At 48.2% G+C, this 25,401-nt stretch overlaps 1 protein-coding gene across 3 annotated transcripts in view; it reads left to right on the plus strand.

Annotated features, from left to right (window-relative positions):
- Positions 1-14,635: 14,635 nt before the first annotated feature.
- LOC144734481 (uncharacterized) overlaps positions 14,636-25,401 on the plus strand; it is a 53,414-nt gene continuing 42,648 nt past the window's right edge. For 2 of the 3 annotated variants that reach the window (XR_013588521.1, XM_078616696.1), the window contains exons 1-6: positions 14,638-14,879; positions 16,886-17,062; positions 20,693-20,783; positions 21,402-22,043; positions 22,162-22,509; positions 24,986-25,311. Coding sequence is in view for 2 of the 3 variants with exons in the window: in XM_078616696.1 (XP_078472822.1) it covers positions 22,285-22,509; positions 24,986-25,311 (551 nt within the window). In the remaining variant the exon portion in view is untranslated. Of the gene's footprint in view, positions 14,880-16,885; positions 17,063-20,692; positions 21,039-21,401; positions 22,044-22,161; positions 22,510-24,985; positions 25,312-25,401 lie in introns of all 3 variants that reach the window. The other variant, XM_078616697.1, reaches the window with a different exon arrangement.

A 25,401-nucleotide genomic window follows, 5' to 3' on the forward strand; every position in this document is an offset into this window, starting at 1 on the left:
TTGCGAAACGTGGATCCCCCTAATGGAACATCTTCGCCGGTTAGAAACATTTAGGCTGGCCTGCCTATGATCCATCCTGGGTTTAAACCACGCTGGATTGTGTGTGGAGCTCACAAATCCTCGAAATATGTGGACAAAGTCCCATCGGTGACCTCCTCCAGCAGCCAAGGCTGCGCTGGCTGGGTCATGTAGCCCGCATGCCCAGTCACCGCATGCCCAAACAGCTTTTGTTCGGCCGGATCGAGGGGGTAAAACGGGCGCGGCATGGGCTGGAGAATAGATGTAGTGATGTGGTACAGGAGGACGTGGAGCTGAGTGGACTTGCCGATGACTGCTTCCAGCGGTGTCATGATCGGCCTCTGTGGAGGAGGCAGTTGGAGGCAGTCGCCCTCCAACAGCAACGGAGGGCGGTGAAGCGATGCTCACAGCAACGAGTGGAGCGCCGGGTGGCTAAAGCACAGCAAATAGGGGGCACAGGTGGTGCATCAGCCAGTCGTCTCAGTCAGTCGACCTGTGGCACCTGGGTCTGCCCCGTGACCTCCTGCCAGCGGGCGTTCAACACTTCACATGGCCTCAAGGTGCACATAGCCTGGCACAAGCGTTGTGGTGACGTCACCGCCACTTAGTAGCGGTTGTTGTTGTTCAGTCTATGTATGTATGTGTGAGTTGATATGTGTGTGTAAGTCTATGTGTGTGTGTGAGTGGATTTGTGTGTGTAACTACATGTGTGTCTAAAGTTGATGTCTGTGTGTGAGTCCATATGTGTATGTGTGCGTGTAAGTCCATGTGTTTCTATGTGTGTGGGTCGATGTCTGTGTGTAAGACCATGTGTGTGTCTGCCTTTTTCGCCCGGGCAACGCCGGGTACTTACCGCTAGTCTAACCTATAAAAGTAATTTTTTGTCTGTCCGTCTGTCTGCGCACGTGCGCCTGCGAGGGATTTGGCTCTCGAACCGTGGGGTTTATGGCAAATTTGTTTTGGCAGGCAGCATGCCGTAAGCCCCATGGTGGGCAAGCGCAATGCTGTTTTCCCATCGGAAAACTTTAAAGTAGTTAAAATAGTGTTTTTGTGCGATTTATCTTCATTTATTTATTTCCCTGCCCCGCTCAAGCTGCTTGCCCCTGGAAACGCACGCGCGTCATCGGTGGAGGGTGGGGGGATTTCTCATTTGTGTTCAAAATGGAAAATAAGTAATATAAACAAAAACTTTTTTTCAAACACGCTTTCATGAAGTTTACTAGTAATGGAAGGACTCCACCACTCCAGGAAGTGGCCCCGAAGCTTGCCATAACGTAAGGGACCGTGGGCAATTACAGCCCACGTTAGTTGACCACCCAGGGAAGCCTCACGGCAGTTAAACTTTCAGTATTGGGATATTTGGCCAACATGACTTACATCGATTTTATTCATTTTGGAGTGACTGGCAGCGTCACTACCGAATGTACACACACACGCACACGTGTGACGTCAATACGTGGGGGGAGCGTCACTACCCCAGGGGTCGACACACGCATGACATCATCCCGTCAGAAGGCGGGAATGACGTCAGGGCTGGTTGAGGACTCGGGAGGCCAGGGGGGTGAGGCTACAGGAGGTGGTGTGAGGCCATGGCACTCTGTGTGAACCTGGCTGGACACGTGACCGAAACCTGGTGGGGGCCGGGGGCCCGCGGGGCACTTTAGGGAGCACGTGGCCAGCCGAGGGGTTTCGGAGAGGGTTCTTGAGGCCGTGTCGCTCGGCCTCATGTGCCAGCGAGTCCGGCGGCCCGATCTTCCGCGCTCGTTCAAGGTGCCCCTGGCGGTGCCCGCGATCTTCTCGTGCTGCTGCCTCGGCAACGTCGAGTACTCCATCTACTTCTTCCCTGCCAACCTGGGCGTGGGTGCCCTCATCACGCTCAGCGGCGTGTCCATCTACGCCGCCTGCCTCATGGCCCGTGGCCGGCGCGCGTGGCCGGAGGGCGTCCGGCGCCGCGCCGAGTGGATCACTGAGGAGAGCTGCAGTTACTCATGGAGGTGGTACCATAGGAGGAGACCAACTACTGATCTCAACTGACCCAGGAGTAAAGCATCAGCACAAGATTTCAAATGAAACCGATAACCCCAACCGGTATTAGGAGGCAACTACTTCCAGAGTCCTCACTTCTCCTACTGGGGAACATTTTTCTGCCAAGACACAAATCGCCACCACTTTTTGTGACAAGTCACAAGGAATGAGCATCAAATTGGATAAGCGAGCCAAAAGTCTTCCAAGTGACCTGACAATGAAGTGTTCCTTTTTACTATTCGTTGTCGGTGATGTGGGCGAATCTATTGTTACAGTTTGGCCAGTGGGATGCGTACAATTTGAAAATCTTCTCGCAGACCACTGTCTGTAAACAGGACACTACTTCAACTCGACCGAGTTGTGCAACAGATAACTTTGGCCGTTTCAAAACTTAACACTTTCAATAAATGCAATGGACATCTTCGCTTTTGTAAACCACTTGATTCGTACAATGCAATATTAAAACGTGTATTGGAAGCTATTTTTACGACTTGCTTGACTTGCATTCCACTGGGATTTTTACACAGCGTTGGTGTACGGTGCTTTTTCTGGAAAATTTTGCTGTTTTTTCCTGGATTTTTCTGTTTGCACATAGTCACTTTAAGATGTTTTCTCGATCATTTTTTTTGTTTGTTGCGGTTGCACCTGATTCAAGAGCCAAATGGCTCACAGGGCTATACCTAATAAATGAAACTGAAAACTGAAACTTCTCGAAGGGGAGCGTGGCCGGGGGAGGGCCCGGACACGCTGAGGCCGATATAAGCGGCCTCATTTCTATGTTCGGGGCTGTTCGTGTCAAGACTGGAAGAGGCATCGAGAAGACAGAGAGAGAGAAGAGTCCAGCCTCCAGTCAGCGGACCAGCCTGTAGCCCGGCTGGCTGAGTCAAGCTAATGTATCCGTAGTCCGTATATAGAGAGTGGTGGCGTGTGTCAGTAAGAATAGGCTGGTGGTTACCACCCTATGTAATAGATGTTGTGTTAACAAATAAATAGTGTTGCCTCCCAAAAAGTGTGTGTGCCTAATTGAGCCCGTTACAATTTTATCTACAGGCAGGAAAACCCATGCAGTACAGAGTTGAGAACATACAGACTCCTCACGGAAGGGCGGCAGAGTTAAGAAATCGAATCGAGGCCCGTCTGCTTGTGAGGCGCCGCTGTGAGCACTGTGCATGTCCGCAGCCCTCAATTTAAGACCGCGTTGAGTAAAAATGCCACAACGGAAACTCTCAAAGCTCTTCGATGCTAAGTGACGGCTGCGCACTTGTGATGCATTTTAAATGGATTCCTGCGTGCATGACCGGATGCTCAGGAGGGTTATGCGGTGATTAGACGCATGGGACAGCAATTCTTGAGATCTTACTGTGGTTGCCAACCACAGGAAAACAGCATCCCGTGGGCACAAAGGTGGTAATCTCAGCCCACGCATCGGTGATTGTCCCGAAACAAAAATGCTAAACACTAAATTTCTGCTTTCCCTAAAGTCGGCCATACTCATCTCCGGGGTTAACAGCACACCTGGAGGGATGCGTGATGAGTCTAGAGATCTGTGCATTCTCCTGGGAGAGAATGTACCCAAACGTAACGTGACTACATCTACCAGGAATCACCAAAACTGTGACATTGCTGTTAAATACCCACTAACATCATGTGCAAGAGCAGGCCAATGTGCCAGTGACATAACGAAAACCTCAAAGTTGAACATTTTCTGCAGATAAATTCTCACAAACACAAAGAGCAGACCCTTTCCTTGCACAACGATGGTCATCCAGACACGCGCGTATGCTTCAAGAGATACCTCGAATGGCCCCCGATTGCGTTGATAAGGTTCTTCAAAATTGCTTTTAATTGACCAACATCCTGACATAATATGTCTACTGATAAATGTAACATGAATGTAAAAAAAAAAATCTCCCACTCCATATCAAGTTCGTTTCCACTAAAAGCCCCGCATCTGTACTCGCTATGCGGCCATATAAGTTGCTTCGCCAGTCATGGATATTCTTTCTAGGTGTTGTTACCGAACGTGGCAGGGCAGTCCAGCTTTTAGCTTCATCCGTGAGGAATTGCTCGAGACGTTCAGTTGTATTAGGTGAGAAAACGACGGTGCCATGTGTATACTACGTTGATCATCTTCATGTTGATAATGATCTGCCACGAGAAAAGTAATAATAATAACGATCAATTCGTTTATCGGTACAGCGCCCCTCCTATACGCCGGGGCGTCTCGGGGTGCTTTGCATCATAGCTCTCATCTCAACACATTTCAAAGGGCACCCCCCCCCCCACCAAACTGGCAGCTGTCCCTGTGCAGCACAAGGTGACTCAGCACCTGACCTGCATGCGAGGATTGTCTGCCAACCAACAGGGCGAGGTGGTGGTGGTGGTGGCTGTGGTTGTTTCGGTGGTGGGGGCGAGGGCGATGATTACTACGTACAATCCAAAATGTAGTTATTTTCTCATTTGGAGATTTTGTGCCGTCATCGCGGCACACAATGGCCCACTCGTCTTGAATGACAAACCTCTGGAATAAGTGGCAAAACGGGCACTGGAGCTGCGCCGTGTCACCATCCCCAGGACTAACGACCTCTTGCTAAAACCGCCCCGGCACTAACCGCTCAAGCCATGCATTGAGGGACGGTGCTCATTTCCCGCTTACAATGCTGAAACCGGTACAGGAAATTGCCCGTGGCGGGAGCGAGTCTCTCCGTAGGACGACCACTGTTGACGAACACCACAAAGTCCGCACTTGATTTGTTGACACCAGAGAGACGATGGGCCTGAGTCAACTACCAAACAAGGATTTTTTTTTTAACTCGCAGCATTCCGATCGTGAGCCGTGTGTCCTGCAGCTGAGCCAACCGGCCGCCTTGCCACGAGACTAATTCACTACGGATGTCGCCTCAAACTAACTAATCATCTTCCTGCATCACCACTCGCCCCATCTGCACTGCTGCGACACCCCACTTTCCGCCAGTTTAATCCTCCATTACAGCAATGGAGAGAGCTCCTGTGACTGACACCAGCAAGCAGTGGCCATCGTTATCACAGCGGCCATCGCCGCATCATTGGTGCCATCTGCTGAGCTTTAACATCCCCCAATTAGGTTGTGGTCCCATGGGGGTTGCGATGGATATGTGATCACGAATGTGGTTAAGTGCCCTTAACAGTTAATTGGTCCGGTGAACCAGCAATTATGATGTGTGCTTAGGAGACCGCTACACTAAATATCTGTCACCGTAACCTTCTGAAAAACAGCGATGGAATCCGACGAAAACAGCGATGGGATCTGGTGCGAAAGAAATTCAACATATATATACCTGCATGCAGATGTAGAGGCCCTGCTTTAGTGCAGAAGGCAAATGCTGTGCTTCCTCCCTGGCAGTAAACGCTGAAGCCCCCCCACCTCTCCCTCATCGAATCCCACCACCACCATCATCATCATCCCCTGCACATATCCTTTTCTCGCCTGGCTGCTGGCATGTTGAGTGGCCGAGCACTGGCCACGAGGGGCTCGGTAAATCAGTGCAGTGCATTAAAAATAAGTAATATTTTTAAAAACACGCTTTTATGAAATGTACTAGTACTAGAAGAACTTCACGACTGCAGGAAGTGGCCCCGAAGCTTGCCATAATGTAATGGACCATGGCCAATTCCAGCCAACGTCAGTTGACCATGGACAATTAGACCCAAGCCGAAACATAAGATATACAAAATTATGTTAAAAAATATTTGTATTACATTTTTTATGATAGAATATAGTATTTGCATCAGTATGACATAAGTATACCAAGTTTGCAGTCGATACCACTTTGGGAAGTGGGTTAAAATTGAGTTACAATATTTGAGGATACAACAACGACAACGACAGACAGTGAGTTAAATGAAAGGGTGTAATAAAAATACACGCAACGCTGAGGTAAATTCATCAAAGTGTCGTGTCCTCTCCCCCCCCCCACCCAATGTGTGCACTTACTATTACAGGGTCGGTAGATACTAATATTCTAGCGCTTAGATAGTATTACTGTAGATGGTGGGGGGGGGGGGGTAGCAGCCCAGCCCCCAGCCTGGCAATGTGTCACCTGCTCCGGCTGGGCAATCTAGGCGAGGCCGCGGGCTCTGCACGGGACTAGGCCTTACCACGTCAATGGAAAGTATAATTTTATTGAATATTTCGCTAAGAACTCAGGTTCATTGTTACTATTATGAAACAAATAAGTTGACAAATATTACAATGATGTTTGTGTGCAGATAAGAACTCAGGTGCATTTTTTACTATTATGAAACAAATAAGTTGGCAGATATTACAATGATAATGTTTGTGTGCACAAAACAAAATTTTCATTATTAGGCTGCTAAATACTTCCTTTTTTAGCTGTGTTGTTATGACACTGAGACGGTGTACTGCCAGTCTGTGCTGTGACCTGCTGACTGCTGAGTAACTAACGTCAGTGCACTGGTACTCTATTATCTACACTGCTAATTTATCTTTTGGCCATTATGAGTGTATGCCAGTTTATAATATGTTGCCTGCTTCTTTACCTCACTGAGTGTACTGCCAGCCTTTCATGTCGACTGTATCCTGCTTTTTCAGCTGCTGACCGTATTGCCAACTTTTTATGTCGACTGTAGCAATGCTTATGTCATTGAGTCGGCGTACTGGTAGTCTATAATCTAGACTGTAGCCTGCTTCTCAACTTACCTGTGCGTACTGCTGCTCTTTAATGTAGACTTATTTCAGCTTATTTCTTCAATGCATTTCTATTGTTTCTATTGCTCACGTCACGATTTTTACTGATACGTAGTACTGCAATGCTGATTATTATGTTATACTGCTAAATACGTTGAACTTTCTTAGCTACAGCCCATTGCATTTCGTCTATCGTTTTGTTACATTCGTGGGAACATCACCCATTTATATTTTGCCATACCGCACCTTTACTTTTCACCAAAGTGGGGAGCACGCAGGGAGGTTCAATGCCCCAAATATTGTTGACCTTGCTTTCTTACTTATGGGTGAGGGACATTGTGAGAGAGAGATTGTTCTTCCATACCAAGAAAACACCATCCCACGATTTCCTGACACTAACAATAACACCTTTTCCTGTCACAAGGCCAAGATGGATACCACGTCAAGATTCCTCCAATTACAAAGCTGCAGGACAAAGACATCCTCATGAAACTGTCTCCTCTAAAAAAACGTATATTCCTTCGTGATCATGGACAGAGGAGGAAACCGCATATTATGGCGTGTCAACCTCTTTCACCAGTATGTTGTCGATGAGTATGCCAACATTGAAAGTGAGCGCCTTCTTTACATTCAACTGAATCAAAACCGCCTGCGTGGGAACAGTATGCTCATCTCTGCGATGCCATCAATGCCGAAGGAGATGCAAACGGTCACAATGTGGCCTGATTAGTTATTTTGCCTTCATCCTTCACACCTCCACCAAGACACATGCATGAGAAGACTCAGGATGCCATGACGTGCATCAGCCAATATGCCACACCCCATCTCTTCACCTTCACTTGCAATCCCAAATTAAAGGAAATCCAGGTTTACCTTGATTCAAACCAAAAGCCACCAGACAGACATGACATCTTAGCTAGGGTCTTAAAACTCAAAAGTTTATGACCTCGTGATGCTTATTACGACCAACGAAGGCGGCACCTTTGTATAGACAAGCAGTAACTTGCACACCATTGGGTGGCAAAAACGTCGTTTTCCTCATGCTCACATTTCGCTATGGATGAGGGAAACAATTAATGCAAGTTACATTCACACATTTATCAGTGCTGAGCTACCTCACCCCCATTAAGACCCTGCCCTTTTTCTATGTGGTCTGCAACCAAATGGTCCATGGCCCATGTGCCCAGTTCTATCCAAATGCACCATGAATGCAAGACCACAGGTGTACCAAGAGGTATCCATGGAACTACTTGACAGACAGTCAGTCGGGCCATGATGACTATCCTCTATATCGTCACAGAAATACTGAGCATAGTGGATTTCAAACAATGCTCAGACCTGCCACTAACTTGCTAATTAAAGTTCACAACCGGTGGATCATTCCCTACTTTCCTCTTCTGTGCAAGATCTTCCAGGCCTACTTTAATGTGAAATTCTGCTATTCTAAAAAAATTACATAAAATATGTTTGGCAATACATCAACAAAGGCTCCGACATTGCTGTCTTTGCTTCACAAAACAGAGGGCCAAAGTGTGCATGAGCTCAAACTTTTTTTCCAAGGAACATACATCAGCAACAATGAGGCCATTTGCTGAATTATTGGCTTCCCCATACATGACTGTTCCCCCACAGTTGTCCATTTGGCACTTCATCTCCAAAATGGTCGACACATCTATGACACCAAAGGAAATGCCCAACAACAGGCCCTGGCTCCACAACATACCACCCTTATGGCGTTCTTTGTTTTGTGCCCAAGTGACCCATTTGTTGCCAACCTGCTCTAACATTAAGTTCCCTCCTACTATACATGGACTGCTAAAAAAAAATGGAAGCGACGTGCTGCTGACGGTGAATCTGATGCCTTAGGACGAGTGTACACAGAGTTGCTGTATGTGTGTACGTCGATTTGTGTAACTCCATGTGTGTGTATATAAAGTGGATGTCTGTGTGTGAGTCCATATCTGTGTGTGTGTGTAAGTCTATGTGTTTGTGTGTGTGGGTTGATATCTGTGTGTGTGTCTAAGTCGATGTGTGTCTTTTTCGCCCGGGCAACGCCGGGTACTTCCCGCTCGTATGTTATAAAGGGGCCCTAAATACAAAAAAAACGTAAATATTAAAACACATACATTTTCACCTTGCATAGTAAAGTAATTGTATTTTTTCATTTGCTATACAGCCAAAAAATACGACAAATCGCTTACCTTAAACACCCAGTCGTTCATCAAAGTTGAAGGCAGTATAGCACTATAATGAGAGCAAGTGCAGAATCACTGAACCGGAATTGATAGCTTGAAATAATTTAGCATGGGGCCCTTGAAAGTGCGGGGCCCGTAGCTACTACATATGTTACTCGGATAATCCGGCACTGTTGAAACTCCCACCGCGGCCTGTGTTGTGCATAATGGTCACCCATTCATAGACTCTCCAAAGGCTCAAAAATCCTGCCTAGACTATGGGAACCTCATTTGCCAGTAAAAATATAATTGGTTTTTTACCCTTCTATCTGGCAACAAAACTGACACCTTTTTACAAGGAGTCATGTTTGCATAGACCGCAATACCTGCAGTCATAATACAAACAAAAGACATAACTCTGATAATGTGCACTGTCCTTGAACTGACACCTTTTTACAAGGAGTCATGTTTGCATAGACTGCAATACCTGCAGTCATAAAACAAACAAAAGACATAACTCTGATAATGTGCACTGTCCTTGAAGTGGACAGTGCACATTATCAGAGTTATGTCTTTTGTTTGTATTATGACTGCAGGTATTGCGGTCTATGCAAACATGACTCCTTGTAAAAAGGTGTCAGTTTTGTTGCCAGATAGAAGGGTAAAAAAACAATTATCCTGCCTAGCTTCTGAGAAATTTCACGGGACTCGGTGGATCCCGGGCGATTCGGTTGTGATGGTGGCGGGGCCTTGCGGTAGCGTGTTCGCCTCTTCTTGCAGAGCTTCGTGGTCTCTTAATCCCAGCCGCGACCCTGGTTCATACTGCACGTGTATGAATCGTAGTGGATGTTAGAAAAAAAAATCCCGTGACTTCGTTCGCAAGAGTAGAGCCATCGTTTAAACATCGTTACGGTCCAAATTTACCACGTTTTGAAAAAGTAACCTGCAGATTATTCAATTGGAACCTATAAAGCAATCATTGCCCCCCCCCCACGCCCTCTTGTATAAACCTGACAGAAACCTCTTTAAAAAGTCACCACTCTCAGTGAGGCTTTTCTGGGTTTAGAGGCGAAATAATGTGGTTATATAACGTGAGAAATATAACCATACGCTAGCCAATTAGTACTAAGATCCTCACAGGTTGTTTTTCTATTATATATAAACTAGCTTCCTTGCCCGTCCTTGGACGGAAGCTGTAATATTTACGAAAAAATTGAGCTGAGTAGAATTGTATCTTGTGTAAATGTAATGGCAGTGAATCTTGCACGAAAGTATGTCATCAAACACTTCACTGCATTTCACTGTAGCACTGTACAGTATATAACTGACCTTGAATTTGTTCAAATTCACTGCTCTGATACTTTATTCAGTCCCTCCAGAAAAACGCGGAGTTTTTTGGTGATTGTTGCGGGCAAAAATCGTTGATTATGCGGCACGTTTTCTTTAAAAATGCGATGGAATATGCGCGATATTTATGCAATTTTATGCGATTAAATTGCGGGAACTTGCAAAAATTGCGGGAACTTGCAAAAACTGCGGGAACTTGCAAAAACTGCGGTTTGATGAAAAAGAGAAAAAAAAGTGATTCCCCCAACACCCTATTCACTAGGCTACTACTTTAATGTAAAGAGTCATTTCTTATTCCTATAAGCAAGCATACTACATCACAGAAAGTGCTGGGAATATTTAAGTTCTCATCTTGTTTTATTTCAGACCTTAACAAACAGATGGCTCAAACTTACAAAACATTGAGTCGAACAAGTTCTGTAGCTTTACAAAATGAATATGCTACAACTTCTGTAAAAATGAATAAATAAAATATTAAAAAATAAAATGTGTGCTTCCTGTTTTACAGAGGTAGCTATATAAAACAGACATCTTCTGTTAAAATAAGTGTTTTCAGTGCACAGTAACGTAAGCAATACAGTAACAGTACAGTCTTACAGTAATGTAAATTTACATACTACCAGAGGTGTGGACTCGAGTCATGTGACTTGGACTCGAGTCAGACTCGAGTCATGAATTTGATGACTTGCGACTCGACTTGGACTTGCATAACAATGACTTTGTCCCACCTCTGCATACTACTAACAAAAAAGTGCAATCTTACAACTGCTTTGCGCGGTCTTTTGCGCTTATGTTTGTTGGCAAATGAGAAAGATTTGCGGGCTTCATCATGGTTTCATTGGCATCGCGGGGTTTGCAGCTTTTCAATGATGTCGCGTAATGAGTGACGTTACTTCATAACGTTCCCATGGCAACAGGGGAAATGGCTGCGCTTGTGTGAAGTAAACGCAACATTTTTCAACTTTCTGCTAAGATATATGTGACTTTTTGCAACGAAAATGCGGGGATTATGAAATCATGCAAGCCCGCATATTTTGCGCGCGGAAATCTGCAATTTATGCGGCGAAAGTGCGGCGTATTTGAAAAAACGCGCCCCCCGCATAAATATGCGGACTTTGGCTGATTTTGCGTGGAATCATGCGATCGCATAATCGCGTTTTTCTGGAGGGACTGTTTATTCTCTTCTGCTTTCGATTGCTGGGGTTGAAATAAATTGGAAATCAATACAATATCTGGAAAATCACCGAGAAATGTATATTTTACCATAATGTAGAAGTATAAATTTGACTTACCTTTTGTCTCAAGTGCTGAAGAAATAAATACACCAAACTCACTCTGTTGCTGCGTAGAATTACTCATTGGATTAACTTTCAATAAAGAAACGTCTAACTTAAAGCGAATTTACGGGAGAATATTTTTTTTCCGCTCAACCTTCTGCGGGAGTGAAAAAACCCACCGGCTCATGAATATTAATGACGGGGGAGGTGTGGCCTGTGGAGTGACGTCATGCACGGGATACACAAACAGACATTATTGGCTCATTCTAGTAGTAATCGCAGTCCGTTTTGTAGAAGTGTGGGGGGCTGTGTTCTGCACCCCTGGCCACAGCGAGGTCGGTGCGATAACCGCTTCGGTCCGCCAGGCGGCGCCTTGACAATTTGGAGCTTAACTATTTAAATAAACACATTTGTACGTGACCTTTCTTGCCAGTATTAAAATATAACGATTGGTTTTACCCTTTTAGGCAATAAAACAGTTGTGTCAAGATGTTAAAACACCAAACAGAATCCTTATTCAAGGAATCCTGTCTGCATTAACCACACACAATAGTTGATGGTGAACATACAAACAAAAATATGCTCTGGTAGTAGATGGTGCATTGTCTTTGATACTGATTGCTCCACACCATAAAGGTCCCATATTGTAGCTGCTCACCCCGAGCTATAAATGCCCTGATAGTGGCATTATCGTTTTGCTGTTCGCCCTTTGGCGTTCTCTGGTCTAACACTGTTTGAGACGAGGCTCTAAAGAAAGCTGTCTCTGGTGTGGAGCAATCAGTATCAAAGACAATGCACCATCTACTACCAGAGCATATTTAAGTTTGTATGTTCACCAACAACTATTGTGTGTGGTTAATGCAGACAGGATTCCTTGAATAAGGATTCTGTTTGGTGTTTTAACATCTTGACACAACTGTTTCATTGCCAGAAGGGGTAAATCATATTGTTAAAAATACATTTGCATTGTTTAAAATAAAAAAAACATTTAGATTTTAAAAAAGTGATGTTTTATTGTTAAACCAGCTAAGGCCCACTGGACTATACAGCTATTTTTTTGATGAGGGAATTCTTCTGGGATGAATGGTGGTGGGAATCAGGTTTTAGGTAGGCATCAGTATGGGTTACTTTCCTGGACACAGAATGGCTCATTGAGCCATCTGATCTCTTTTTGATTAGGACATTCAAGAAGGGTAGCTTGCCATCCTTTTCTACCTCCATGGTTAATTTGATGGCTGGGTGTATGGAATTGATGCTGTTGAGGAATTGGTTCAGAGCTGCTCGGCCATGTGGCTAGATGACGAACGTGTCATCCACGTACCTCTTCCACAAGGACGGGCGTAGAGTGGATGCCTGGATGGCGCCCGTCTCAAATTTTTCCATGAAAACATTGGCCACAACCGGAGATAAGGGAGAACCCATCGGGGTGCCTTCAGTTTGTTTGTAGAATGTTCAATTCCAGGTGAAGTAAGTGTTCGTGAGGCAGTGTCTCACCAGGGCCGGTACATCAGCATGCAGTCCTTGTTGGACCAAATCTTCAATGATTGCAATGGTATCGGGCACAGGATCTTTGGTGAACAAAGAAACTACGTCGAAACTGAGCAAATCACCTGGGGACAGTGAGATGTCCTTAATTGACGATACCAATTGAGCTGAGTGCAGAAGAGGTGGTCTTACCAGTGAATGGCTGCAAGGTCTCAGACAGATATCGGGCAGTTTGTAGGTGGGTGAGCCAATGGTGGAGACGATGGGACGAAGGGGTGTACCTTCTTTATGTATTTTTGGTAAGCCACATAATCTGGGTGGTCTAGCAGCAGAAGGTTTTAAGGAAACCGTTTGGTCTGTTTAATTAATGAAGCTGAATCAGTGATGATACTGTTCGTTTTTGTAACGAGGCTGTTGGTGGGATCTCTATTATTTTTTGTGTAGCTACCATCATTAAGTAGGTCCTGAATTTTATTATATACGGTTTTGTCCATGATGACCGTGGCATTGCCCTTGTCGGCTGAGATGATGACGATATCATCACTCTTTTTCAATTGAGATAACTCAAAACGCTCATCCTTACTGATGTTGCTAACTGGTATCTTAGCGTTTTTTAGGGTTGCAGCGATTTCAGATCTTGTCACGTCTGCAGCGATGTGTCCCAAACCCTTAAGGGATACATCGACCTGAGCAATAATGTCATCCACTGGTATGTGTTTGGGGGTGACTGCACAGTTAAACCCTTTAGCCAGAACCGATTTTAGACCATCGGAAATTGGACTATTACTCAGATTGAGAACGTTGTCAACGTCTAACTATTTAATGTGTGGATCTGGTTTCTTCTTGGAAAGGAGGTTGAACTTGGAAATCAGGTAATCTTTACATTTAGCTGACATTGTGGCAGCTGATGAAGCAGTCATGTTATCTACATATTCCCAATCAGATGTATACATTTTTTCGGGCAATGTTATGTGTGATTTCAAGAGTGTCTTGTCCACATGATCTAGTTCAGTACGGAGCAGTCAAATTCTCTCTGAGATCAGGGCCAAGCCAGCCTTGAACAACATTCGTTTGGCATTGGGAGATGTGACAGCAGCAGAAGTCAGTGTAAATGAGATCGGTATTAGCTTAGGGTCGCGGAATCTCTTCAGAAATGTGAGTGACTCGATCAGATGAGCTTTCTTGTCTGGGAGTTTGTTAAAAGATCCAATGATTATGTGGAAACCCTCCCCGTAGAGGGGGTACATTTTTTACTTAAAACTTTTGTGACTGCAGGAATTCATATTCTTTGATTATTTCGGTAAAGTCAAGTAGATGGAAAAATAATAAAAGATATAGCATTGACAAAGCACACACTAGGCAGTATACACAGAACACAGCGGGTAGTATAGACAGTACACTTTAGGCAGTACACAGCATACACTAGGCAGTAAACACACATGAGGCAGTCGAGACACAGTACACATTAAGCAGTAGAGACACAGTACACATTAAGCAGTAGAGACACAGTACACATTAAGCAGTACACAGTCCAGCACTGTGCACAGCCAAAACTCCATTCTCGAATCAAACTCCACCTGGGACCGCACTTAACACGCCCGCCAATGACAATTGACAACAGGCGACGTTTCGGGCAACGGCCCTTTCGAACCGCGGGTAAGGGATCGCGGCGAACGCTCTCCGTTCGGCAGCAACGCGCGCGAAGACGTCGTCAAATCGCTGCGGACCCTACGTCGGAGCTCGTCCGCCATGCGGTCTCCTTCTCATCCTCCTCCTTCCTCCTCGTCGTCGTCGTCCTCGTCTCGGGTCTCCCCCTCCTCCGTCCTCGCTGCTACCGCGTGGGAACATTCTGGTGCAATGCTGCAGGTGAAACCCGCGCGCACACGGAGACACACGCAGAGAGAGAGACGCGAACAGGCGGGCTGAGTGTTCGGCGCTGTGAGCCGAGACCCGTGGCTGCAGTTGGGGTGGGAGCCCCATTGAGCCACTGGAACTGGGACCCCCCCCTCCTCCTCCTCCGCCCCCCCCCCCCTCCTCCGCCCCCCCCTCCTCCGCCCCCCCCTCCTCCTCCTCCGCCCCCCCCCTCCTCCGCCCCCCCTTCCTCCTCCTCCGCCCCCTCCTCCTCCTCCTCCGCCCCCCCCTCCTCCTCCTCCGCCCCCCCCCCTCCTCCTCCTCCGCCCCCCCCTCCTCCTCCTCCGCCCCCCCCTCCTCCTCCTCCGCCCCCCCCCTCCTCCTCCTCCGCCCCCCCCCTCCTCCTCCTCCGCCCCCCCCCTCCTCCGCCCTCCTCCTCCTCCGCCCCTCCTCCTCCGCCCCCTCCTCCTCCTCCGCCCCCCCTCCTCCGCCCCCCCTCCTCCTCCTCCGCCCCCCCCCTCCTCCTCCTCCGCCCCCCCCTCCTCCTCCTCCGCCCCTCCGCCCCCTCCTCCTCCTCCGCCCCCCCCTCCTCCTCCTCCGCCCCCCCTCCTCCGCCCCCCCTCCTCCTCCTCCGCCCCCCCCCTCCTCCTCCTCCGCCCCCCCCTCCTCCTCCTCCGCCCCTCCGCCCCCTCCTCCTCCGCCCCCCCCTCCTCCTCCTCCGCCCCCCCTCCTCCGCCCCCCCCCTCCTCCTCCAACGCCCCCCCCTCCTCCTCCCTCCTCCTCCCTCGCCCCCCCCTCCTCCTCCGCCCCCCCCCCCCTCCTCCGCCCCCCCCTCCTCCGCCCCCCCCTCCTCCTCCTCCGCCCCCCCCCTCCTCCGCCCCCCCTTCCTCCTCCTCCGCCCCCCCCTCCTCCTCCTCCGCCCCCCCCTCCTCCTCCTCCGCCCCCCCCCTCCTCCTCCTCCGCCCCCCCCTCCTCCTCCTCCGCCCCCCCCCTCCTCCTCCTCCGCCCCCCCCCTCCTCCTCCTCCGCCCCCCCCCCTCCTCCTCCTCCGCCCCCCCCCTCCCCCGCCCTCCTCCTCCGCCCTCCTCCTCCTCCGCCCCTCCTCCTCCGCCCCCTCCTCCTCCTCCGCCCCCCCTCCTCCGCCCCCCCTCCTCCTCCTCCGCCCCCCCCCTCCTCCTCCTCCGCCCCCCCCTCCTCCTCCTCCGCCCCTCCGCCCCCTCCTCCTCCTCCGCCCCCCCCTCCTCCTCCTCCGCCCCCCCTCCTCCGCCCCCCCTCCTCCTCCTCCGCCCCCCCCCTCCTCCTCCTCCGCCCCCCCCTCCTCCTCCTCCGCCCCTCCGCCCCCTCCTCCTCCGCCCCCCCCCTCCTCCTCCTCCGCCCCCCCTCCTCCGCCCCCCCCCTCCTCCTCCAACGCCCCCCCCTCCTCCTCCCTCCTCCTCCCTCGCCCCCCCCTCCTCCTTCGCCCCCCCCTCCTCCTTCGCCCGTCAGCCATGGTCGATCCACTGCTGGATACAAATTCTTCCACCACCCCCACAAGTCACCAGCCATCGCGTGCGATGTCACCGTTCACACCTAGGGACCTGCACGGATTTGATCGCTCCCTCCTCGCCGAGGCTGATTCCATTGCTCCGTCTCCCTCCGTGGAGGTTGTTCTCTCGCTTGAGTTCTGCTCCTTGGCTGCTACTCCGCCACTGGTGCATGCATGTTGTATGCATGTTGTATGTATGCTGTAATTATGTTGAACTTATTTCGTACCGTACATAGCCAAGCGTGCCAGTCACCCACATCCCTTATTGCCATGAGTGTGTCCTGCTTAAGGCCACTTAGATTTTCTTAAATATTTTAAGAATCCATATTAGAGGTGTTTTTCGGGTTCGATAGCTTAAAGATAAATGTGTTGTTAAACCCGCCACCACCCGACAGCCAATTAGTAAGGTTTGTCACGTAACCGATGCAGTATTGCGCGATGCATTTCGTTTTCGTTTTCCCTCAACGTAAGAGCGGTCTTCCGTCTCCTTTGTCTAGGACAACACAACCAGACCCATGATGCCGGGGGATCGGTGGGACCGCAAGAAGGGAGCACGCTGCACACGTTGATGAGGTCTGCGATGCGAAGAGCATCGCGATCTGGTGCGAGAACCACATCGGTTTGGCTTTACACAGCGTCGAGATTCAAATGTCGCAGATGGCCTTTGTAACCAGGTGAGAGCTTAACGAGATTAGGAATATTTTGTACAAAGGAGACCCGGGTTTATGTACACGCACAGCAACACAGCCAATTCGAATGGGTAAAGCCATGCAGAGGACATCACTTTAATCAACAAATATGAATACACTTTTGCCGATGACCAAATCGGCCAGATTTTGACCGATCCCATCAGATCTCGGGAGGGCTGTATGTATGTATGTTGAACGTCTTTCGCACCGCATGTAACCAACTGTGCGAATCAAAGGTGCAGGGGAATGGACAACAAACTAAACACAAAAAAGTCAAGCAGGTTTGAGTTTGGATGGGCGGTCCAGGTTGTCTTAGCGGCCGCGGTTGCTACGTGGTGTGGTCAGCAGAGGGACGGTTTAGGAAACTCCATTATTGTTAAGCTCTCACGGTGACGAGATGTTCGCTACCTTGCCTGGTATACGGGAGGTCGTGGGTTCGATCCCGACCCTGACGGCCGTATATTCGGAGTTTGCACGCCTCTCTCCCCCTGGTCGCGTGGATTTTTCTCCGCGTCCTCCGGTTTTCCCCTCCACATTTAGAATCGACATCCGTTTCGAGGAGTATTTGGCTGCTATAAATGTCCACGTGATCAGCCACTTTGTTGGTCTATCATTTGTGGCCAGGTCACTTCTGAAAAAGAGCTACATAGCTCACTGGGGCCTTGGTAAAAAATATATATTTAAAAAATATATATACTACCGTCCGCTATTTACTCACGCATATGCTCCAGGCCTTCACTCACCGACTGACCGGCATGGTGAAGTTTGGGTAAAATAGACCCCCACAAGCCTCACGGCATGGGCAAGACCCTTGTACAGCAGTGCATTGACAAAAGCAGTGTCCCAAGTCAATTTAAAGATCACAGTTTGAGACAGTGAGCTTTTAAGCTCTTCATTTTCTAAAATGTTGGTGTTCGTAATAGCAATAGGAATGGGAATGCACAAGCAGGTATTCGTACACACCACACACACACGTACGGTGTGCACAAAACACCGCAAACTTGCAAACCAAAGGAAGCGAATTGGCCGCCGTGAGGTTTTATACACTCGTTTTTAATTCTGTGGAACTCTTCGGCGAACCAATGTGTAAGCGAGATTTAACACCGGACACAAGGAGCTTTGGAAAGATTTGCCGGAGTGCGCGTGTCACGATTTCACAATTGTTTTTTGGAATATGCAGAGTGCCAATTAAACGGATTTGCTTTGAACAGTGCGGTGCATGCAAATTGGCGGAAGATTTGTATTCACGGGAGACTGAGAGCGGCTTTCGTTGGAAATGATGAAACGGAGAGTAGTGGGAGTGTTTTGTTGTGTGTGTGTGCGCGCGTGTGTGTGTATCAATGTTTGATGTACACCACCACCACCAACCACATGGCAAAATTAACCGGGTCTGACGTAACCGAATGATGACCTTCGAGGAGCAAAGAGGCCAGTTTAATTGGCCACTGATTAAAAAAGTATACTGCCTGGTTATGCTTGCCTTGTGTAATATACACTCCATGTAATTTCACACACACACGCGAGTAACAATACACATAGTCCCCTTTACACATTCGTACAGCAGTGTGTGTATGTGAGTGCTCGTGGTTTTTTGTGCTGTAGTTGATTAACGTGTTGGGGTGGGGGGGGCAGTTTCACAAGGCGGGTCTGACAGAGCCCTCTCTGCAGTGGGGGGGGTGGTCTGCAGACGACCAAGTGCATCTGAAGCCAGTCCGCGCGATCGGCTCGTGATGAAAACACACACGTGGGCGCGCGCGCCCGCGTGTGTATGCGCACGCCCGCCCGCCCGAGTTGCCCCGTTTTGTGTTCTTCCAATGGACTCTCCACCAGGGCGGTGGCATCTCGGTTGCACCAGCTGAACCTCTGGTGCACCAGCTGAACCTCCGCCGTCCTGTGAGCTGATCCAACGCAGCGCGCTCTCAGTCCGAAATCCCGCACTGCTCCGTTCTAGTGACCCGGTTCGCTCTTGCAAATGAGGCTGTCCCATCGTCTCTTGAGTGTGCGTATGCGTGTTGAACTTCTTTCGCACCGTACGTAGCCAACCGTACTCATCGGAGATGCGGGGGAAGGACAGCAAACTAAATAGCTTGTGGTGGGAATGTTGCCTTTATTTTTCAGCGTGACCACAGCAAAGCCATCTCCACGTAACAGTTCATATGTCATGGATTTCTCTACTTATGAACGAGTTAGGTTCCAGAGGTCTGTTCGTAAGTCGATTTGTTCGTAAGTCCAACTTTACTCCGGTCGATTCCAAACATGTACGGTGTGTGCACTAAACACGGTGAATGGCTTTCTTTAGTTCTTCACGTGCAGAACTAGATGCCACCACCGCCATCTGTTGCGTGGCGGTTGCACTTATGACTGTCGATCCGAACAGGCAACTGTACATACGGACAGATTTGTTCGTATCTCTAAAAGTTCGTAAGTCGAATAGTCAGTCGATGAATCCCTGTACGTGTGTATGCATGTTGAACTTCTTTGGCCCCGTACGGTGCGAAAGTTGTTCAGCGTGCATACGTATGTAATATTAACCTTTTTTCATTGTGTTTTTTTCTTTCCACGCGCGATCAGTTCAAGTTGTTAATGTGGAAGTGTTACAATATATGTTTTATGTGCGATTTATTTCTTGAAAGGAAATTTAAGTTTTCACTGAAAGCAATCTAAGTGCGTACATGGGCATACAATCTACATGCCCGTGAGTTGCATCATTCACTGATTGCAATGCAACATTAGAGCGTATGAGATTAAGTCATGCCCGGGACCAAATGTCCTGTGGTTTGTGTTTAGAGATGTCCACACAGTGTTTTGACATATCAATGAGTCAAATCCCCCGTATAGCCTTAACACACTTGGGGCGAGTGCTGTTCACGAGCACCGATGAAGGTCGGCACGCCACACGATGGGGATGGGTGGCCAGAACCATGCCCCAGTGGCGATGTTTACATATCACACATTTAAGGCTGAATCGACCTAGGGAAGGCCCAGGACCGGTTCAAATATTCGCCACTGTTATTAGTCGTGAATGCAAATCGAACTTGGGCCACTGAGTTTTTAGTGTGCGCTAACCACGACACTGCCACTCCCTATGCGTATCAGTTACTAATATAATAGCCCAGAAATGTGTGTAATGCGCGTGACGTCACTCCACATGCCGCAACCCCCCCCCCCCCCCCCCCGTCATTAACAATAAAATAATCATGAGCGGGTGGATTTTTACACTCACGCGGAAGGTCGAGTGGGAAGATATTTTTTGCAAAGTCGCTTCAAATATCACGTTTCTTTACAAAAAGTGACGGTTAAAATTAAATATACGCAGCACAGTGCGACATCCGTACGTGATGTCACTGCAAAAGAGGCCCCCCCCCCCCTCATTAATAATCATGAGCGGGTAGATTTTTACACTCCCGCAGATCGAGCGGAAATAAAATAAAATTACGCAAATTCTCTTTAAATTTGACGTTTCTTTATTGAAAGTTAATCAAATGAATAATTCTATGCAGCAACAAAGTGGATTTGGTGTCTTGATATATTTCTTCAGCACTTGAAACAAAAGGTAAGTCAAGTTTTTGCGTCTAAATTATGATAAAATATTTACATTTCTCCGTGATTTTCCAGGCATTGTATCGAATTCAAATTGATTACAACCCCAGCGAGCGAAATCAGAAGAAAATAAAGTATCAGAGCAGTGATTTCGAACTAATTGAAGGTGAGTTAAATGCAGTGCTACAGTGGCATGACGTGAGGTTTTTTATGACGTAGTTTTGTGCAAGAATCACTGCCATTAATACAGTACAAGAGATTCACACAAAATATCGTATACCGAGGTTTCATTTTTTAAGTTAAGAATGTTTTTTTTACGTGCAACAATTCCTAAAACAATTAACAATCGCACAAGAAAACGTGAATGTACATCTTTAATATTACAGTTTCTGTCCTAGGATGGGCAAAAGGCTAATTGAAGGTCAGTTAAACACAGTGCTACAGTGACATGTAGTGAGGTGTTTTATGACATCGTTCGTGCAAGCATCAATTCCATCAATACAGTACCAGAGTTAAATGCAGTGTCGTGTTTGATGACATTCTTTCGTGCAAGATTCACTGCCATTACATTTACACAAGATACAATTATACTCTGCTCAACTTTTTCGTAAATATTACAGCTTCTGTCCTAGGACGGGCAAAAGGCTTGTAAAGTATAGTAGCCATCATCGCTGATTCTGTTTACACTGCATGACGCATAATATTTCGTTCAAAGTCTTCCATTGTGATGTTTATTCCTCGATGATTAATACTCGTTATTTTTCTTTCTGCGGTGTATCTTAAGATGCAGGCTACAGACTTGCAAGGACTTCCTGCATCATCATCATCAACCATGATCAATACCCTGCTGGATGAAGGGCTTCACAACCCCTCCTCATGGCTTAGCGGAGTACCAGTCTACCGGTCAAGTTTTCAAAACCAACGTGGGCACGTCACAAGCGCGGCAATGTTGCAAGAGACGCGCACGGTGTCTCAATTTCAAAACGAGCTCGCGTCACATCCGGCCAGACGACAACTAGCCGTGCCAAAGGTCGCCGTTACAATATCAGCAATACAAGCGATCGCTTGATAGAAAAAATGAATTGCTCGCTCAGGGAATTGAGCACACGTCGGCTCATTCAAACCTTGGCCACGTGAACAGACGGCCGTCAGTCTTGAAGAGGGCTTGGTGGTTTTTGCCAGTGGTTAAGAAGGTCAAGGTGCAACACCGCAGGGATCCACGTCTCGTGGGTGAATTTGAGCCACTCTTCCACGCTGGTTAGACGTCTTGAAAAGAGGTGGGAGTGCCTACCTTTTACCCCCACCATACCCAACCTTTTGTTAGACCAGTTAATTCTACTGAGTGGACAGGCTGGAGGAATTTAAGAAATTTGCACCGTTTCAACTGCCACGCCGGGAGTTCCAACCGCCGACCTCTGGGTTGTTAGTAAGTCCAGCGCGCCAGCGGTTAATAAATACAAATATTGTGCCGGCTTTCACATCCGTCTCGACCGCTTTGTTGCTACGTGTCAGCCGCTGACTGCTGCTGTGTATTTTGCTCGTAGATCAGCCACTAAGGCCGTCGGCTCGGAAGGAAGGAAGGCGGGGTCACGGTGTCTCCACTTCCCGTGGTTTTACTGCCGCGGTGAGGCGACCGAACCGTGGCGGCGGCGGCGCGCAAGGAAGGCATGGCGGAATCCGACCTCAAGCTGGAGGCGTCCGAAAGCGGCGACGACTGCGTGGAGGTCTTGGACGAGGTGCTAGGGTCCTCCTCCTCGGAGGAGGAAGAGGAAGACGATGATGACGTTTCGTTGGTCGTCGTGGACGCGACCGACAACGCGACAAGGGGGAAGCCCGCGGCGGAAGAGGGCGGCTCGCAAATTCGCTGGACGCAGGAGCTCAGCGTGGACGAGGTAGCGACCTACGGTGGTGAAGGGTCGCACTCATTGCGCACAAAGTGCTTGCCACAAATGAACCACAATACCTTGCTGATCTCATCAAGGAGCATAAACCATCATCACACGAACTCCGGTCATCCTTCTGGCTAACCGTCAAACAAAGACGATCACCGTATCGCGCTCTTTCAGATGCGCTTCTGCGGCCGTCTGGAACGCTCTCCCGATATTAATAAGCCACTGACGCTATACAATTTTAGATAATCTAGATTGAAAACTAATTTCTTTAGATCTGCTTTGTGTTTAGTTTTTTGTCCTTTTCCCCCACCTCCGATTAGCACGGTTGGCTATGTACGGTGCGAAAGAAGTTCACACGTATGAGGAGAGGCTGTGGATATTCATTTTTCAAACATCCCAAGAAATAAAACGTTTGTAGGTGTGTACATTCATTAGAACAGTTAGGACAATTTATTTAGAATTGCCCTGTGAGCTAAGAAGCTCTTGAATCGGGTTTCATTGATAATCCAAGTGTGGGAAAATTACTTAATTGGGACCATACATAGCAATTGGCGCCCTATAGTGGCACTATAGTCAAACTAAACGACTAAACTATTTTTATTTTACCAGGTAAGGCCCACTGAGCTATATGACCTGGCCATCACAAATGATGGCTCAGTGAAGTGGCTTATGTGGAATTTATTGCAGCCAAATACTCTCAACGCATGTTTCTAAATGTGGAGGGAAAAACCGGAGGTCGTGTGTGACCCTGCCTTATATTTGGAGTTTGCATGTTCTCCCTGTGGTCCTCCGGTTTTCACTTCCACATTAAGAAACGTGCATTGAGAGTATTTCGCTGCTCTACATGTCCACACGATAAGCCACTTTTTGTAGAGCTGTCATTTGTGATAGCCACGTCGCTCCTGAAAAAGAGCTATCCAGTAATCCCGTGCCAATCCGCGAGGGTTGGGTTCCTGAAAACCTCCCGCGGTTAGTAAATTTGCGGTTGGTAAACATCAAGTTCAAGTTAATTTATTAGGTATAGCCCTGTGAGCCATTCGGCTCTTGAATCGGGTGCAACCGCAACAAACAAACAAAAACATGAACAAAAAAACATCTTAAAGTGACTATGTGACTATGTGCAAACAGAAAATCCAAGAAAAGACAGCAAAATATTGCAGAAAAAGCACCGTACACCAACACTGTGTGCAAAAATCCCAGTGGGATGCAAGTCAAACAACAACAACCACAAGACAACTTAGATTAAGGCCATCAGTCTAACTCTGTAACTCTGTACTACAACATGAGGACCTTAAGGGGAAAATAGGGTGAGGGTGACCAAGGTGGCGAGTGAAATCCCGTACAAATATTGTTTTTCGTTCACTAAAATTAATCGATGAACACAGCCAACTAAATAAAGATAATTTTAGTGACGTTTAAGACGTGCTTAATGAATAAAAGTGCAGTAAATTAAATTGCATTTACCTTTGATGATTATGATGGTGATGATGGGGTGATGGTTGAGGCAGGCAGGTGGATTGTTATTGAGTCCTCTGAACCCTTTTTCTCCTCCATCTCCACACTCTCAGGGTCGTCTGGGTCCGAATCAGAAAGTGGCTTGAGGCTTTAGCAGGCTTATCATCTATAGGGCGGAGGTAGCAATGTGGTGGAACGGAGAGAAGATTGGGGGTAGCTCCAGAGCTAGAGGCACCTTCTCACATCTCACGGGAGTCTGTGAGACAACGCGGCGGACGTGGCAAATTTTCTTTTGTTGTTTTATCAAAACACGAGGCCCCTTAACGGCGCATTATGAAGCTCGTACGACCCGTCATAGACGTTTGCGCGAGATACTCCCAATGGCAGCTGTACCGTTCGACAGACGTGGGGGAGATAGCCCGTAGGTTACGAGGGCCCCACCGTCACGTTCAGTCGGGAGCTTCGAGGAGGGGATGTCTAGCAAGGGGGGGGTGGGTGGGGCGGCAGCGGCGATTTTGATTTGATGAATCGGCGCGACGGCTCGCGTTTCGCGTAGCACTCAAACCGAGATGCTCGTCGCGTTGGTTAACAGGTGGACGGGATTTAAAGATTTCGTGACTGCAGGAAATCATACTCTTTGGGTCTTTTGGTAAAGTCACGTAGATAGAAAAAATTATAGATCACGACGTTTCGATCGCAACAAAGGCAATCGTCTTCACTGAAGTCTTCACTGAAGACGATTGCCTGTGTTGCGATCGAAACGTCGTGATCTATCTTTCTATCTACGTTACTTTACCGAAAGGCCCAAAGAGTAGGTGTACGGGAGTCAATTTGCTTATACTCAAATCTCACGGTAAACAGCTATACAGACGTAAATCCGCATATACAGTACTCTAATCTCACGCTTGGTTAAATTCCCAGTTGGGAAGGGGTTACTGTACACAGGTCGGTGAGCCTTAAGTGATCAAATAAAATAAAAGTTTATTCTTCTTTGTTTAACGTGACTACCGCCGCTGTGCAGGTGAAGGTGGAGGCGTTCACTCGCAGCTCCGGGCCCGTGCACTCGCTCAAGCCCGGCGCGGAACCCCTGGAGTTTCTGAAGCTCTTTCTGGACGACGCGTTCATGGAGCGCATCGCCGCCGAGACGAACCGCTGCGCCGCGCAGAGCCACGCCGTCGGCTGGAAGCCAGCGACCCGCGCCACCGTGTCCACCTTCCTGGGCGTCCTGCTCGTCATGGGCATCAACGTCCTGCCCGAGCTCAACCAGTACTGGGCCACCGACGACTGCCTGGGAAACCAGTTCATACAGCGCGCCATGTCCCGCAACCGCTTCAAGAACCTCATGCGGTGCGTTCGTCGGCGAAGTGCCGGGGGGGGGGGGCGGCGGGGAAGGGGGTGCGTTAACATCTCACCAAGGTGGAGAGATCTTAACTACCT

This window comes from Lampetra planeri, chromosome 51 (assembly GCF_965212315.1).
Source record: "Lampetra planeri chromosome 51, kcLamPlan1.2.h2, whole genome shotgun sequence".
NCBI lineage: Eukaryota > Metazoa > Chordata > Hyperoartia > Petromyzontiformes > Petromyzontidae > Lampetra > Lampetra planeri.